The sequence below is a fragment of the Zonotrichia leucophrys genome, chromosome 22 (assembly GCF_028769735.1).
Source record: "Zonotrichia leucophrys gambelii isolate GWCS_2022_RI chromosome 22, RI_Zleu_2.0, whole genome shotgun sequence".
Taxonomy (NCBI): domain Eukaryota; kingdom Metazoa; phylum Chordata; class Aves; order Passeriformes; family Passerellidae; genus Zonotrichia; species Zonotrichia leucophrys.
In genome coordinates, this window is record NC_088191.1 from 1,194,170 (window position 1) to 1,210,612 (window position 16,443).

Below are 16,443 nucleotides of genomic sequence, written 5' to 3' on the forward strand. Positions count from 1 at the left end.
ACTGGTGATCAGGTGACTGGGATCAATGGTTGCCCACCAATCATGATGACCACCCATCACATGACTGGATCATGGTGCCACCATCACGTTGACCATGATCATGGTGTACCAGGATCAAGGTGACCACCCATCAATGAATGACATAAGGATCATCCCAATGGTGCCATCATGGGACAGGGAATCAAGGTGATGACCATCTTGGTGGCCCCCATCCCAATGACCAGGATCAAGGTGACCACAATCAAGGTGCCCACCCATCACGCTGACCACAATCAAGGTGACCACCCATCATGATGACTAGGATCATGGTGATCATGGTGACTGGGATCATGGTGGCCACCACCACAATGACCATGACCATGGTAACCACGATCAAGGTGACCAACTATCGCAATGACCGCCATCATGGTGGCCTCCATCCCAATGACCAGGATCAAGGTGCCCACCCATCACGATGACCGCCATCTTGGTGGCCCCCATCACGATGACCAGGATCAAGGTGACCAGGATCATGGTGGCCACCACCATAATGACTGGGATCAAGGTGACGATGATCTTGGTGGCCCCCATCACGATGACCATGATCATGGTGACCACAATCAAGGTGCCCACCCATCACGATGACTAGGATCAAGGTGATCAGGATCATGGTGGCCACCACCATAATGACCATGATGATGATGACCACAATCAAGGTGACCACCCATTATGATGACCGCCATCACATTGACCAGGATCAAGGTGACCAGGATCAAGGTGCCCACCCATCACGATGACTGCCATCATGGTGACCTCCATCCCAATGACCAGGATCACGATGACCAGGATCAAGGTGACCACGATCAGGGTGGCCACCTATCACAATGACCATGATGATGGTGACCACAGTCAAGGTGACCACCCATCATGATGACCGCCATCATGGTGGCCTCCATCCCAATGACTGCCATCATAGTGGCCACCACCACGGTGACTGGGATCAAGGTGATGACCATCATGGTGGCCACCATCACGATGACCAGGATCATGGTGATCATGGTGACTGGGATCAAGATGACCACCCATCATGATGACCGCCATCATGGTGGCCACCATCATGATGACCATGATCATGGTAACCAGGACCAAGGTGACCACCCATCACGATGACCGCCATCTTGGTGGCCCCCATCACGATGACCAGGATCACGATGACCGCCATCACAGTGGCCACCATCATGATGACCAGGATCATGATGACCAGGATCATGGTGGCCACCATCACAATGACCATGATCATGGTGACCAGGATCAAGGTGCCCACCCATCACGCTGACCGCCATCTTGGTGACCACCCATCACGATGACTAGGATCATGGTGATCATGGTGACTGGGATCAAGATGACCACCCATCACGATGACCGCCATCTTGGTGGCCCCCACCACGCCTCCCACCCTCATGGCGTGTAGGCGGGCGGCGGCTGGAACTGGTTGACCACGTCGTAGTCGGGCGCGTAGGGCTCGGCCTCCTCCATCTCGGAGAGCAGCTCCAGCGCCTGCTCCTCCTCCTCGCTGGGGTAGTGCCGCAGCAGGTTGGCGGCCGTGGCCAGGATGGCGGCGCCGCCCGCGCCCGCCACCAGGTAGAAGCTGACGGCGAAGGTGACGAACACCTGCGAGCCGTGGTACTTCTTGTGCTGCTGCTGCTGCGCCAGGAGCAGCTCCGACGCCCAGTAGCAAAAGCCGATCACCGTGGCGCACTGCAGGACTGGGAAATGGGGAAATTCCGTTAGATTTGGGAAAAATTGGGAATAAAACATCCAAAAATGAGGTAAAACTGGGAAAAACTGGGGTGGGTTTGGGGTCTGGGGTTTGGGGTCTGGGGTTTGGGGTCTCCAGGAGCAGCTCTGAGGCCCAGGAGCAAAACCTGATCACTGTGGCGCACTGCAGCACTGGGAATGGGGGAAATTCCATTAGATTTGGGAAAAAAACCAAGAAAAATGGGGTAAAAATGGGTTAGACTTCAGAAAAATGGGTAAAACTGGGATGGGTTTGGGGTTTGGGGTCTGAGGTCTCCAGGAGCAGCAGCAGAAGCCAATCACCATGGCGCACTGCAGGACTGGAAATGGGGAAATTCAGTTAGATTTGGGAAAAATTGGGAAAAAATCCCAAAAAAAATGGGGTAAAAATGGGTTAGATTGGGGGAAATTGGGTCTGGGGTCTCCAGGAGCAGCTCCGACGCCCAGTAGCCGAAGCCGATCACCGTGGCGCACTGCAGCACTGGGAATGGGGAAAATTCAGTTAGATTTGGGAAAAAACCCAAGAAAAATGGGGTAAAAATGGGTAAAACTGAGGTGGGTTTGGGGTCTGGGGTCTCCAGTAGCAGAAGCCGATCACCGTGGCGCACTGCAGCACTGGGAATGGGGAAATCCCGTTAGATTTGGGGAAAAATGGGAAAAAATCCCAAAAAATAAGGGGTAAAAATGGGTTAGATTGGGGTGGGTTTGGGGTTTGGGGTCTGGGGTCTCCAGGAGCAGCTCCGACGCCCAGTAGCAAAACCCGATCACCGTGGCGCACTGCAGGACTAAAAAATGGGGAAAATTCCGTTAGATTGGGGAAAAAATGGGGAAAAAAAATATCCAAAAATGGAGTAAAAATGGGTTACATTGGGGAAAAAAAATGGGAAAAAAACCCAAGAAAAACTGGGTAAAAATGGGTTAGATCGGGGAAAAAATGGAAATAAAACCCAAGAAAAACTGGGGAAAAAACCCAAGAAGAACTGGGTAAAAATGGGTTAGATTGGGAAAAAATGGGAATGAAACCCGGGAAAAAATGGGGAAAAACCCAAGAAAAACTGGGTAAAAATGGGTTAGATTGGGGAAAAAAATGGGAAAAAAAAACAAACAAAAAAAGGGGTAAAAATGGGTTAGATTGGGGGGAAAATGGGAATAAAAACGAGAAAAATGGGGTAAAAATGGGTTAGATTGGGGAAAAAACCCAAGAAAAATGGGGGAAAAATGGGTTAGATTGGGAAAAAATGGGAATAAAACCCGAGAAAAACTGGGGTAAAAATGGGTTAGATGGGGGAAAAAAATGGGAAAAAAACCCAAGAAAAACTGGGTAAAAATGTGTTAGATGGGGGAAAAAAAATGGGAAAAAAACCCAAGAAAAACTGGGGGGAAAATGGGTTAGATTTGGGGAAAAAACCCAAGAAAAAAGGGGTAAAAATGGGTTAGATTTGGGAAAAAATGGGAATAAAACCCAAGATAAATGGGGGAAAAATGGGTTAGATTGGGGAAAAAATGGGGAAAACCCCAAGAAAAATGGGGTAAAAATTTTAATTCTGTGGGAATTTTTGGGTGGAATTCCACCACTTTTTTTTTAAATTTTTGGGGTATTTTTGGGTGGAATTTCACCATTTTTTTTTTTATTTTTGGGGTATTTTTGGGTGGAATTTCACCACTTTTTTTTTAATTTTTGGGGTATTTTTGGGTGAAATTCCACCACTATTTTTTTTAATTTTTGGGGTATTTTTGGGTGGAATTCCACCACTTTTTTTTTAAATTTTTGGGGTATTTTTGGGTGGAATTTCACCTTTTTTTTTTTTTAGCTTCTGGGGTATTTTTGGCTGGAATTCCACCCCTTTTATTTTAAATTTTTGGGGTATTTTTGGGTAGAATTTCACCTTTTTTTTTCGATTTTGGGCGGATTTTTGGCTGGAATTCCACCACTATTTTTTTAAATTTTTGGGGTATTTTTGGGTGGAATTCCACCACTATTTTTTTCAATTTTTGGGGTATTTTTGGGTGGAATTTCACCATTTTTTTTTTATTTTTTGGGGTGTTTTTGAGGCTCCCTCACCTGTGAGGATGTGGGCGAAGGCGTAGCGCCGGGTGATTTTCAGGGCCGGGTGTTTGGGCCCAAAAACGTCGAGCAGAAAAGCTCCGAGGCTGCACAGGATGCCCAGGAAGCAAAAGGCAGCAATGACTCTCAGCAGCAGCACCGTCTGCGGGTTCATGCAGAAATCTGGGGGGAAAAATGGGAAAAAACGGGGTTAGAGGAAAGAAAAATTGGATTTTTTAACAAAAAAATTGGCAAAAAAACCCCAAGTTTCTGCACAAAAAAAATCTGATTTTTTGCACAAAAAAAATCTGAGTTTCTGGACAAAAAAATCTGATTTTTTGCACAAAAATATCCGAGTTTCTGCACAAAAAAATCCGAGTTTCTGCACAAAAAAAATCGGATTTTTTGCACAAAAAAATCCGAGTTTCTGCACAAAAAAATCGGAGTTTTTCCACAAAAAAATCCGAGTTTCTGCACAAAAAAATCTGAGTTTCTGCATGAAAAAATCTGAGTTTCTGCACAAAAAAATCTGATTTTTTGCACAAAAAAAATTGGAAATTTAGGGTGGATAAGGGGAATTTTGGAGGATTTTGGAAAGATTTTTTGGGGGGATTTTGGGGGGGATTTTGGGAAGATTTTTTGGGGGATTTTGGGGGATTTTTTGGGGATTTTGGGGGGATTTTTGGGGGAATTTTGGGAAGATTTTTTGGGGGATTTTTGGGGGCAACAAATCCAAACATTCCTTTAAATGCCAACACCCCTCTGAGGCAATCCCTGTAATTAGGGATAGCTCATTGATTAGGAATAGCTCGTTAATTAGGGGTGAGTCGTTAATTAGGGGTGAGTCGTTAATTAAGGATGAGGAGCAAGGCTGGAAAAATGGGAACGGGAAATTCCACAGGAATGGGGAAGGAGGAGGAGGAGGAGGAGGAAGAGAGAGGAGAGAAGGTTCTGGAAGGGACAGAAAAGACTGGAAGGCCAGAAAAGACTGGAAGGGACAGAAAAGATGGAAGGGCACAGAAGGTTCTGGAAGGGACAGAGGGATGGAAGGTTCTGGAAGGCACAAAAGTCTCAGGAAGGCCATGGAAGGTTCCGGAAGGGGACAGAAGGTTTTGGAGGGGTCTGGGAGGGACAAAAGGCTCTGGAGGGGACAGAAGGCCACAGAAGGCTCAGGAAGGGATAGAATGGACAGAAGGGCACGGAATGTTCTGGAAGGGGACAGAAGGACACAGAAGGGCCACAGAAGGTTCCAGAAGGAACAGAACAGAAGGGACAGAAGGCCACAGAAGGTTCCGGAAGGGGACAGAAGGGACAGAATGTTCTGGAAGGGCACAGAAGGACACAGGAGGACACAGAGGGCACAGAAGGTTCTGGAATGGACAGAAGGTTCCGAAGGAAAGAACAGAAGGACAGAAGGCACAGAAGTTCTGGAAGGCAGAGGGACAGAATGTTCAGGGAGGCACAGAAGGACACAGGAGGGGCACAGAAGGTTCAGGAAGGGACAGGAGGGGCAGAATGTTCCAGAAGGGACAGAAGGCCACAGAAGGATCTGGAAAGGACAGAAGGACACAGAAGGTTCCAGAAGGAACAGAAAGAGGGCACAGAAGGCCACGGAATGTTCGAAGGGACAGAAGGACACAGGAGGGGCACAGAAGGCACAGATGCACAGAAGGGAAGAATGTCTGAAGGACACAGAAGGACAAGAAGGACACAGAAGGAACAGACAGAAGGGACAGAAGGGCGGGAAGAAGGACACAGGAGGGACAGAATGTTCCGGAAGGGCACAGAACCCCACAGAACCCCCGGAAGGTTCCGGAAGGGCACAGAAGGACACAGAAGGACACAGAACCCCCGGAAGGTTCCGGAAGGACACAGAACCCCACAGAACCCCACAGAACCCCACAGAACCCCCGGAAGGTTCCGGAAGGACACAGAATGTTCCAGAAGAACAGAACGAAGGGACAGAAGGACACAGAAGGGACAGAATGTTCGGAAGAGCACAGTAGGTCACAGGAGGGACAGAACATTCCACAAGGACACAGAAGGTTCAGGAAGAGACAGAATGTTCTGGAAGGGCACAGAAGGACACAGAACCCCCCAGCACCCCCGGAAGGTTCCAGAAGGACACAGAACCCCCCAGAACCCCCCAGCACCCCCGGAAGGTTCCGGAAGCCCGCCCCGCTCACCTCGCAGCAGCTCGGGCTGCACGGCGCCCAGCACGTCGGCCACGCCCAGCTCCTGGCGGGCGCAGGTGCCGCCGTGGATGCGCAGCCAGGCGGGCTCGGCCAGCGCGGTGCAGAGCGCGGTGACGGCCAGGGCGCCCGGCAGCGCCGACGCCAGGCTGCGCTCCGGCTGCTTGGGCAGCGCCCCCCGGCGCCGCGCGGGCACCGCGCCCGCCGCGCCCCCCGAGTACATGGCGGCAACGGGGACGGGAATGGGGACGGGAACGGGGTTACGGACACCGGGAATGGAACCGGAACCGGGAACAGGACTGGGGTTATGGACACCGGGACTGGGGCACCGGAACCGGGACTGGAACCGGCACCAGGACTGTAACCGGGACTGACTGCAACCGGAACTGGGAATGGAACTGGGAATGGGGCTGGGATTATGGACGCCGGGACTGGGGCACTGGAACCGAGAATGGAACCGGGATTGGAACCGGGACCGAGGTTACGGACACCGGGATTGGGGCACCAGCACCGGCACCGGGAACGGGACTGGAACCGGCACCAGGACTGGAACCGGGACTGCAACCGGGGTTATGGACACCGGGACTGGAACCGGAACCAGGACTGGAACCGGGACTGGAACCGGCACCGGGACCAGGGTTACGGACACCGGGACTGGGGCACCAGAACCAGGAATGGAACCGGGGTTATGGACACCAGGACTGGGGCACCGGAACCGGGAATGGAACCGGTACCGGGGTTATGGACACAGGCCCTGGGTCACAGGAACCGGGAATGGAACCGGGAATGGAACCGGCACCAGTACCGGGAATGGGGACAGCACCGGCACCGGGGTTACGGACACCAGCCCTGGGGCACCGGAACCGGCACTGGAACCGGGACTGGAACCAGCACCGGGGTTATGGACACCAGCCCTGGGGCACCGGAACCGGGAATGGAACCGGCACCAGGACTGCAACCAGGACTGCAACCGGGGGTATGGACACCAGGACTGGGGCACCGGAACCGGCACCGGGGTTATGGATACTGGCCCTGGGTCACCGGAACCAGGAATGGAACCAGTACCAGACACTGGCCCTGGGTCACTGGAACCAGAACTGGCACCGGGACTGGAACCGGCACCGGGACCGGGGTTATGGACACCGGCCCTGGGGCACCGGAACCGGCACCGGAACCGGGACTGGAACCAGGACCGGGGTTACGGACACAGGCCCTGGGGCACCGGAACCGGGACTGGAACCGGGACTGAAACCAGGACTGGATCCAGGAATGGAACCGGGACTGGAACCCGGACTGGAACCCGGACTGGGACCGGGACTGAAACCGGGAATGGAACCGGTACCGGGGTTACGGACACCAGCCCTGGGTCACCGGAACCAGGACTAGAACCCAAAATGGAACCGGGACTGGGACTGGGGTTATGGACACCGGGACTGGGGCACCGGAACCGGGAATGGAACTGGTACCGGACACCGGCCCTGGGTCACCAGAACCGGCACCAGAGCCAGGACTGGAACCGGGACTGGGATCACGAATGGAACCGGTACCGGGGTTATGGATGCTGGCCCTGGGTCACCAGAACCGGGACTGGAACCGGGAATGGAACCGGGAATGGAACAGGCACTGGGACCGGGGTTATGGACACCGGCCCTGGGTCACCGGAACCGGGACTGGGGTAATGGACACCCGCTCCGGATCACCGGTACCGGCTCACTGACACCCGCCCCGGGATACCCCGTACCGGCCCCGGGATCTCCGGTACCGGTTCCCGACTCGCGGCACCCTCCCCGCGTCACCGACACCCGCTCCGGGTCACTGCTACCGGCTCCGGGACCCCCGACAGCCCTCCGGGATAACCGGTACCGGTTCCGGGACCCCTGGCACTGCCCCGGGATAACCGGTACCGGTTCCCGATTCCCGGCACCCTCCCCGCGTCACCGACACCCGCCCCGGGATAACCGGTACCGGTTCCTGGACCCGGACACCCCTCCGGGATAACCGGTACTGGCCCTGGGATCACCGGTACCGGCTCCGGACCCCGACACCCGCCCCGGGTTCACCGGCAGTGGTTTCTGACACCGGTCCCGGTCGCTCCGAACGCGCTGAGCCCGGCCCCGGGACGGGCGGTGCCGGTGCCGATCCCGGGACAGGCGCTGCCGGTGCCGGTGCCGATCCCGACCCCGCCGGGCCCCGGTAGCGGCTCCGGGCCCTCCTCACGGCCCCGCCCCGCCCGGCCGCGCTTCCGCTTCCGCTTCTGTTCCGCTTCCTGTCCGCTCCGGTGCCGGTGTCGGTTCCGGTTCCGGTGCCGGTGTCGGTTCCGGTGCCGCCATGCCCGAGGCGCTGTCGCTGCTGTGCCGGGTGTCGGCGCACCCCGAGTCCCGCTGCTGGGCCCTGGCCTGGAGCCCCAGCGGGGCCCTGCTGGCGTCCTGCGGCGGGGACCGGACCGTGCGGGTCTGGGGCCGCGAGGGTGAGCGGGGAACGGGGAAACCGGGAATGGGAACGGGACCGGACCGTGCGGGTGTGGGGCCGCGAGGGTGAGCGGGGACCGGGACCGGGAACGGGAATGGGAACGGGAACGGGACCGGGAATGGGACCGGGAACGGGAACGGGAATGGGAATGGGAATGGGAATGGGAACGGGAATGGGAATGGGAACGGGACCGGACCGTGCGGGTGTGGGGCCGCGAGGGTGAGCGGGGAACGGGAACGGGAATGGGACCGGACCGTGCGCGTGTGGGGCCGCGAGGGTGAGCGGGGAACGGGGAAACCGGGAATGGGAGTGGGAACGGGAACGGGAATGGGAACGGGACCGGACCGTGCGCGTGTGGGGCCGCGAGGGTGAGCGGGGAACGGGGAAACCGGGAACGGGAATGGGACCGGGACCGGGAATGGGACCGGACCGTGCGCGTGTGGGGCCGGGAGGGTGAGCGGGGACCGGGAACGGGAATGGGAACGGGAATGGGACCGGGAATGGAAACGGGAATGGGACCGGACCGTGCGGTCCGGGAATGGGAATGGGGACCGGGAACGGGAACGGACCGTGCGCGTGTGGGGCCGGGAATGGGAATGGGAACGGGAATGGGAATGGGAATGGTAACGGGAACGGGAATGGGAATGGGAGCGGGAATGGAAACGGGACCGGACCGTGCGCGTGTGGGGCCGCGAGGGTGAGCGGGGAACGGGAAACTGGGAATGGGACCGGGAATGGGAATGGGAACGCGAATGGGAATGGGACCGGGAACAGGAATGGGAACGGGACCGGGAGTGGGAACGGGACCGGGACCGGACCGTGCGGGTGTGGGGCCGGGAGGGTGAGCGGGGACCAGGGAAACCGGGAATGGGACCGGGAATGGGAACGGGACCGGACCGTGCAGGTGTGGGGCCCGACACGGGGCTGAGCCTGTCCCGGTGTCCCGGTGTCCCCTCCCTGTCCCCGTGTCCCGGTGCCAGGCTCGGGCTGGGCGTGCTGGGCAGGGCTGGCAGGGCTCTGTCCTGGTGTCCCCTCACTGTCCCGGTGTCCCCTCCCTGTCCCGGTGTCCCCTCACTGTCCCCACACCAGGCTCGGGCTGGGCGTGCCGGGCGGGGCTGGCAGGGTTGGCAGGGCTCTGTCCCGGTGTCCCCTCCCTGTCCCCTCACCGTCCCCGTGTCCCCGTGCCAGGCTCGGGCTGGGCGTGCCGGGCGGGGCTGGCAGGGTTGGCAGGGCTCTGTCCCGGTGTCCCCTCCCTGTCCCGGTGTCCCCTCGCTGTCACTGTCCCCGTGTCCCCGTGCCAGGCTCGGGCTGGGCATGCCGGGCAGGGCTGGCAGGGCCCTGTCCCTGTGTCCCCTCCCTGTCCCGGTGTCCCCTCACTGTCCCGGTGTCCCCTCACCGTCCCCATCCCGTGCCAGGCTCGGGCTGGGCGTGCCGCGCCGTGCTGGCGGACGGGCACCAGCGCACCGTGCGCCGCGTGGCCTGGTCACCGTGCGGGCACTTCCTGGCCTCGGCCAGCTTCGATGGCACCACCTGCGTGTGGCGGCAGCACGAGCACGGCTTCGAGGTGGGCACTGCCACCCTGCCACCCCTGTCACCTGTGTCACCTCAGTGTCACCTGTGTCATCTTAGCGTCATCTGTGTCACCTGTGTCCCTCCACTGTCACCTGTGTCACCTGTGTCACCTGTCACCTCAGTGTCATCTGTGTCATCCCAGCGTCATCTGTGTCACCTGTGTCACCTGTGTCATCTCAGTGTCACCTGTGTCACCTGTGTCACCTGTCATCCCAGTGTCATCTGTGTCTCTCTATTGTCACCTGTGTCACCTCTGTCACCTGTTATCTCAGTGTCACCTCTGTCATCCCAGCGTCATCTGTGTCACCTCTATCACCTGTGTCATCTGTGTCACCTGTGTCACCTGTGTCATCTCAGTGTCACCTGTGTCACCTCTATCACCTGTGTCATCTGTGTCACCTCTATCGCCTCTGTCATCTCAGCGTCACCTGTGTCACCTCTATCGCCTGTATTACCTCAGTGTCACCTGTGCCCCTCCATTGTCACCTGTGCCAATCACCCCCAGTGTCACCCGTGTCACCCCAGCGTCACCTGTGTCACCTATGTCACCGCAGTGTCACCTGTGTAATCTCAGTGTCACCTGTGTCCCTCCATTGTCACCTGTGTCACTTGTGTCACACCTGTGTCACCTCTCCTGTGTCACCTCCCCAGTGCCCAGTGTCACCTGTGTCCCTGCAATGCCATCTGTGTCCCCTCAGTGTCCCCTCAGCATCACCTGGGTGCCCCCATTGTCCCCTGTGTCACCTCCACTTTGTCCCCTGTGTCCCCGTTGTCCCCGGTGTCCCCCCTGTCACCGTCCCTGTCCCCACAGGTGGTGGCCACGCTGGAGGGACACGAGAACGAGGTGAAGGCGGTGGCCTGGGCGCCCTCGGGGTCCCTGCTGGCCACCTGCAGCCGCGACAAGAGCGTCTGGGTGTGGGAGGGTGAGCGTGACCCCTGACCCCTCACTGTCCCTGTGACCCCTCACTGACCCCTCACTGACCCCTGTGTCCCCTCACTGACCCCTCACTGTTCTTGTGTCCCCTCACTGTGCTTGTGTCCCCTCAGTGTCCCCCGTGTCCCCTCAGTGTCCCCCGTGTCCCCTCACTGTCCCTGTGTCCCCTCACTGACCCCTTGACCCCTGTGACCCTCACTGACCCTGTCCCCTCACTGTCCCTGTGTCCCCTCAGTGTCCCCTCAGTGTCCCCTCACTGACCCCTCACTGTCCCCTGTGACCCCTCAGTGTCCCCTTACTGTCCCTCTGGTGCCCTCACTGTCCCCTCACTGTCCCCTCACTGACCCCTGTGTCCCCTCACTGTCCCCGTGTCCCCTCACTGTCCCTGTGTCCCCTCACTGTCCCCTGTGTCCCCTCACTGACCCCTGTGACCCCTTGACTCCCCTGTGTCACTCCCGTGTCCCCTCACTGTCCCCTGTGTCCCCTCACTGACCCCTCACTGTCCCCTGTGCCCCGTGTCCCCTCACTGCCCCCTGTGTCCCCTTGTGTCCCCTCAGTGTCCCTGTGTCCCCTGTGTCCCCTGTGTCCCCTCAGTGTCCCCGTGTCCCCTCACTGTCCCTGTGACCCCTCACTGACCCCTCACTGTCCCCTGTGTCCCCTCATGTCCCCGTGTCCCCTCACTGACCCCTCACTGACCCCTCACTGTCCCTGTGTCCCCTCGTGTCCCTGACTGTCCCCTCCTGTCCCCTGACTGTCCGCTTGTCCCCTGACTGTCCCCTGGCTGTCCCCGCAGTGACGGGACAGGAGTTCGATGTGTCCTGTGCTGACGCCCACAGCAGACCATAACACGTGTGCACCCGAGCCAGAGGTTCCGGCCCGGGGGACTGGAGGGCTTGGGGACATGGGGACACTGGGGAGGCACGTGGGGACACCAGGGGACAACCCGGGGTGGGACACTTGGGGGGACATGGGTGGGGGACACCTGGGGACAACACACCTAGGGGGGCCTGGGAGGGACACCCTTGGGACACCCCAAACTCCCACAGGGACCCCAAAGACCCCCCAAATCCTGCCAGGGTCCCATTGCTGTCCCCAACGTCCCCAATGTCCCCGATGTCCCCAGTGTCCCTGATGTCCCCGATGTCCCCAATGTCCCCTGTGTCCCCGATGTCCCCAGTGTCCCTGATGTCCCCAATGTCCCCAATGTCCCCAATGTCCCTGATGTCCCCAATGTCCCTGATGTCCCAGTGTCCCCAATGTCCCCAATGTCCCCTGTGTCCCCAGCTGCTGGCCAGCGCCAGCTACGATGACACGGTGTGATCCCTGTCCCCAATGTCCCCAATGTCCCCGATGTCCCCTGTGTCCCCAATGTCCCCTGTGTCCCCAATGTCCCCAATCTCCCTGATGTCCCCAATGTCCTCTGTGTCCCCAATGTCCCTGATGTCCCCAATGTCCCCAATGTCCCTGATGTCCCCAATCCCCCTGATGTCCCCAATGTCCCCAATGTCCCTGATGTCCCCAATGTCCCTGATGTCCCCGATGTCCCCAATGTCCCTGATGTCCCCAATGTCCCCAATGTCCCCAATGTCCCCAGTGTCCCCTGTGTCCCCAATGTCCCCTCTGTCCCCAACGTCCCCAGCTGCTGGCCAGCGCCAGCTATGATGACACGGTGTGATCCATGTCCCCAGTCCCCCTGATGTCCCCAATGTCCCTGATGTCCCCAATGTCCCCAATGTCCCCAATGTCCTCTGTGTCCCCAATGTCCCCAATGTCCCCAATGTCCCCAATCTCCCTGATGTCCCCAATGTCCCCTGTGTCCCCAGCTGCTGGCCAGCGCCAGCTACGATGACACGGTGTGATCCCTGTCCCCAATGTCCCTGATGTCCCCAATGTCCCCTGTGTCCCCAATGTCCCTGATGTCCCCAATGTCCCCTGTGTCCCCAGCTGCTGGCCAGCGCCAGCTACGATGACACGGTGCGCCTGTACCGCGAGGACGAGGACGACTGGGTGTGCTGTGCCACCCTGGAGGGTCACACGTCCACCGTGTGGGCGGTGGCCTGGGAGCGCTCGGGCCAGCGCCTGGTGTCCTGCAGCGATGACCGCACCCTGCGCGTGTGGCAGCGCCAGGAGGGACACGGTGAGGGACACTGGGGACATTGGGGACATTGGGGACATGGATGGGGACATGGGGACATTGGGGACAGGGACTGGTGTCCTGCAGCGATGACCGCACCCTGCGCGTGTGGCAGCGCCAGCAGGGACAGGGTGAGGGACACTGGGGACATTGGGGACAGGGACAGGGTGAGGGACAGGGGACAATGGGGACATTGGGGACAGGGACTGGTGTCCTGCAGCGATGACCGCACCCTGCGCGTGTGGCAGCGCCAGGAGGGACACGGTGAGGGACATTGGGGACACTGGGGACATTGGGGACATGGGAAGAGGGACATTGGGGACAGGGTGAGGGACATGGGACATTGGGGACACTGGGGACATGGACTGGTGTCCTGCAGCGATGACCGCATCCTGCGCGTGTGGCAGCGCCAGCAGGGACAGGGTGAGGGACAGGGGACATTGGGGACACGAGGACGTTTGGGACATGGGGACATGGACAGGGTGAGGGACAGGGGACATTGGGGACATGAGGACGTTGGGGACATGGGAAGAGGGACATTGGGGACACGGTGAGGGACATGGGACATTGGGGACATGGGGACATTGGGGACAGGGACGGGTGTCCTGCAGCAATGCCTGCACCCTGCAGGGGTGGACACCCCAATGTCCCCGCTGTGTCCCCAATGTCCCCAATGTCCCCAGACGGTGGCTCGGAGCACAGCTGGCAGTGTGTGTGCACCCTGTCCGGGTACCACGGGCGCAGCATCTACGACGTGGCCTGGTGAGCACCGGGGACACTGGGGGGACATTGGGGACACTGAGGACATTGGGGGCCATTGGGGACACTGGGGGGACACTGGGGACACCTCGCTGGGGCCCTGCTCCCTCCCCATTACCCCCGTGCCCCTCCAGATGCCACCATCCCAGTGACACCTTTGGGTGCCACCTGTCCCCTCCCTGTCCCCTCTGTCCCCTGCCCAGGTGCCACCTGTCCCCTGTCCCTGTGTCCCCAGGTGTCCCCTGTCCCCTGTCCCCTCCCTGTCCCTTCCCTTTGCCCCCAGCTGTCACCTGTCCCCGTCCATGTCCTTACCTGTCCCCGTGTCCCCACAGGTGCCACCTGTCCTTACCTGTCCCCACAGGTGCCACCTGTCCCTGTCCCCGTGTCCCCAGGTGCCACCTGTCCCCTGTCCATGTCCCCAGGTGCCACCTGTCCCCATCTGTGTCCCCAGGTGCCACCTGTCCCTGTCCCCTCTGTGTCCCTTCCCTTTGCCCCCAAGTGCCACCTGTCCTTGTCCATGTCCCCAAGTGCCACCTGTCCCTGTGTCCCCAGGTGCCACCTGTCCCTGTCCCCTCCATGTCCCTTCCCCATGTCCCCAGCTGTCACCTGTGCCTGTCCATGTCCCCAAGTGCCACCTGTCCCTGTGTCCCCAGGTGCCACCTGTCCCTGTCCATGTCCCCAAGTGCCACCTGTCCCCTGTCCGTGTCCCCCCAGGTGCCACCTGTCCCTGTCCCCTCCCTGTCCCTTCCCCATGTCCCCAGGTGCCACCTGTCCCTGTCCATGTCCCCAAGTGCCACCTGTCCCCGTGTCCCCAGGTGCCACCTGTCCCTGTCCATGTCCCCACAGGTGCCACCTGTCCCCTGTCTGTGTCCCCACAGGTGCCACCTGTCCTCTGTCCCTTCCCTGTGTCCCCAGCTGTCACCTGTCTCTGTCCCTTTGCCCCCAGGTGCCACCTGTCCCTGTCCCCGTGTCCCCAGCTGTCACCTGTCCCCGTCCGTGTCCTCACCTGTCCCCGTGTCCCCAGGTGCCACCTGACGGGCGCGGTGGCCACGGCGTGCGGTGACGACGCCGTGCGCGTGTTCGAGGAGGTGTCCCCGGCGTCGCCGCTGTCCCCGGTGACGTTCGGCCTGGCCGCCCACGTGCCGCGGGCGCACGCGCAGGACGTCAACGGGGTGGCCTGGCACCCGCGGCACGCGGGGCTGCTGGCGACCTGCGGGGACGACGGGGACATCGCCTTCTGGCAGTACCAGCGCCCCGAGGGGCTCTGAGACACAACGGGGACACCCAGGGGCTGCAGAACCTCCCCATGGCCTCCAGAACCTCCCCATGGTCTCCAGAACCTGCCCATGGCCTCCAGGATCACCCAATGTTCTTCAGAACCTACCCATGGTCTCCAGAACCTGCCCATGGTCTCCAGGAACCTCCTGCGGCCTCCAGAATCACCCAATGTTCTCCAGAACCTCCCCACAGCCTCCAGGATCACCCAATGTTCTCCAGAACCTCCCCATGGCCTCCAGGATCACCCAACGTTCTCCAGAACCTACCCATGGTCTCCAGAACCTTCCCATGGCCTCCAGAACCTGCCCATGGCCTCCAGGATCACCCAACGTTCTCCAGAACCTCCCCATGGCCTCCAGGATCACTCAACGTTCTTCAGAACCTACCCATGGTCTCCAGAACCTCCCCATGGCCTCCAGGATCACCCAACGTTCTCCAGAACCTCCCCATGGCCTCCAGGAACCTCCTGTGGCCTCCAGAATCACCCAATGTTCTCCAGAACCTCCCCATGGCCTTCAGGACACCTCAGGGGTCTCTAGGAGCCTCCTGCGGCCTCCAGGATCACTCAACGTTCTCCAGAACCTCCCCATGGCCTCCAGGATCACCCCAGGGACCTGCAGGACATCCCAGGGGGCTCCAGAACCTCCCCATGGCCTCCAGGACACCCCGGGGACCTGCAGAAACCTCCTGGGCCTCCAGAATCACCCAATGTTCTCCAGAACCTACCCATGGCCTTCAGGATCACTCGACATTCTTCAGAACCTTCCCACGGCTTCCAGGACCTTCCCATGGTCTCCACGATCACCCAGTGTTCTCCAGAACTTTCCCAAATGTCCTCCAGAACCTTCTCAAGTTCTCCAGAACCTTCCCCAGCCCGTCCTCTTGTCCCTCCCCGGTTGGGTTGGTGGGGTCGGGGCGGGTTTGGGGTCCCAGAGCCCCCCAATAAAGCCCAGGGTGGCCCAAAATGGCCCAAAATGGCCCGGATTTGGGATTGGGGAATTTGGGATCGGGGATTTGGGATTGGGGAATTTGGGATTGGGGAATTTGGGATCAGGGAATTTGGGATTGGGGATTTGGGATCGGGGAGTTTGGGATTGGGGATTTGGGATTGGGGGATTTGGGATTGGGGAATTTTGGGTTTCAGGATTTTAGGATCAAAGAGTTTGGGAATTGGGGAATTTGGGGTCTGGGAATTTGGAATTGGGGAGTTTGGGATCCCAAGAGTTTTGGGGTCCAAGAGTTTGGGATCGGGAAATTTGGATTGGGGAATTTGGGATTGGGAATT

General features: G+C 59.1%; 2 protein-coding genes across 3 annotated transcripts; one reads left to right on the plus strand and one right to left on the minus strand.

The window, feature by feature from the left end:
• Window positions 1–751: 751 nt before the first annotated feature.
• Window positions 752–7,340, minus strand: TMEM127 (transmembrane protein 127). 2 transcript variants are annotated; one of them, XM_064731227.1, is made up of 4 exons: window positions 6,007–7,340; window positions 3,839–4,003; window positions 1,389–1,745; window positions 752–1,166 (listed from the first exon to the last, which is right to left on the minus strand). In XM_064731227.1, exons 1-3 carry the CDS (start codon window positions 6,233–6,235, stop codon window positions 1,438–1,440), a joined length of 702 nt encoding a protein of 233 aa, XP_064587297.1. In that variant the 5' UTR covers window positions 6,236–7,340; the 3' UTR covers window positions 752–1,166; window positions 1,389–1,437. The 2 variants fall into 2 exon arrangements, with proteins under 2 accessions (XP_064587297.1, XP_064587296.1); XM_064731226.1 differs by lacking the exon at window positions 752–1,166 and having other exon boundaries at window positions 1,204–1,745.
• A 938-nt stretch (window positions 7,341–8,278) lies between these two features.
• CIAO1 (cytosolic iron-sulfur assembly component 1) lies at window positions 8,279–16,142 on the plus strand. Its single transcript, XM_064730955.1, has 7 exons — window positions 8,279–8,479; window positions 9,897–10,045; window positions 10,865–10,990; window positions 12,811–12,840; window positions 12,923–13,124; window positions 13,805–13,883; window positions 14,905–16,142. Exons 1-7 carry the CDS (start codon window positions 8,341–8,343, stop codon window positions 15,146–15,148), a joined length of 969 nt encoding a protein of 322 aa, XP_064587025.1. The 5' UTR covers window positions 8,279–8,340; the 3' UTR covers window positions 15,149–16,142.
• The last annotated feature ends 301 nt before the right edge of the window (window positions 16,143–16,443 follow it).

What these genes read in the sequence shown, in the direction of transcription:
- TMEM127 (XM_064731227.1), bottom strand. Translation starts at nt 6,235, where the DNA reads ATGTACTCGGGGGGCGCGGCGGGCGCGGTGCCCGCGCGGCGCCGGGGG. An exon ending in GCAGCCCGAGCTGCTGCGAG is followed by an intron (nt 4,004 to 6,006) that starts GTGAGCGGGGCG and finishes TTTTCCCCCCAG; the next exon opens with ATTTCTGCATGAACCCGCAG. An exon ending in CTTCGCCCACATCCTCACAG is followed by an intron (nt 1,746 to 3,838) that starts GTGAGGGAGCCT and finishes CCCATTTCCCAG; the next exon opens with TCCTGCAGTGCGCCACGGTG.
- CIAO1 (XM_064730955.1), top strand. Translation starts at nt 8,341, where the DNA reads ATGCCCGAGGCGCTGTCGCTGCTGTGCCGGGTGTCGGCGCACCCCGAG. An exon ending in GGGAGGGTGAGCGTGACCCC is followed by an intron (nt 10,991 to 12,810) that starts TGACCCCTCACT and finishes CTGTGTCCCCAG; the next exon opens with CTGCTGGCCAGCGCCAGCTA. An exon ending in AGCATCTACGACGTGGCCTG is followed by an intron (nt 13,884 to 14,904) that starts GTGAGCACCGGG and finishes CCGTGTCCCCAG; the next exon opens with GTGCCACCTGACGGGCGCGG.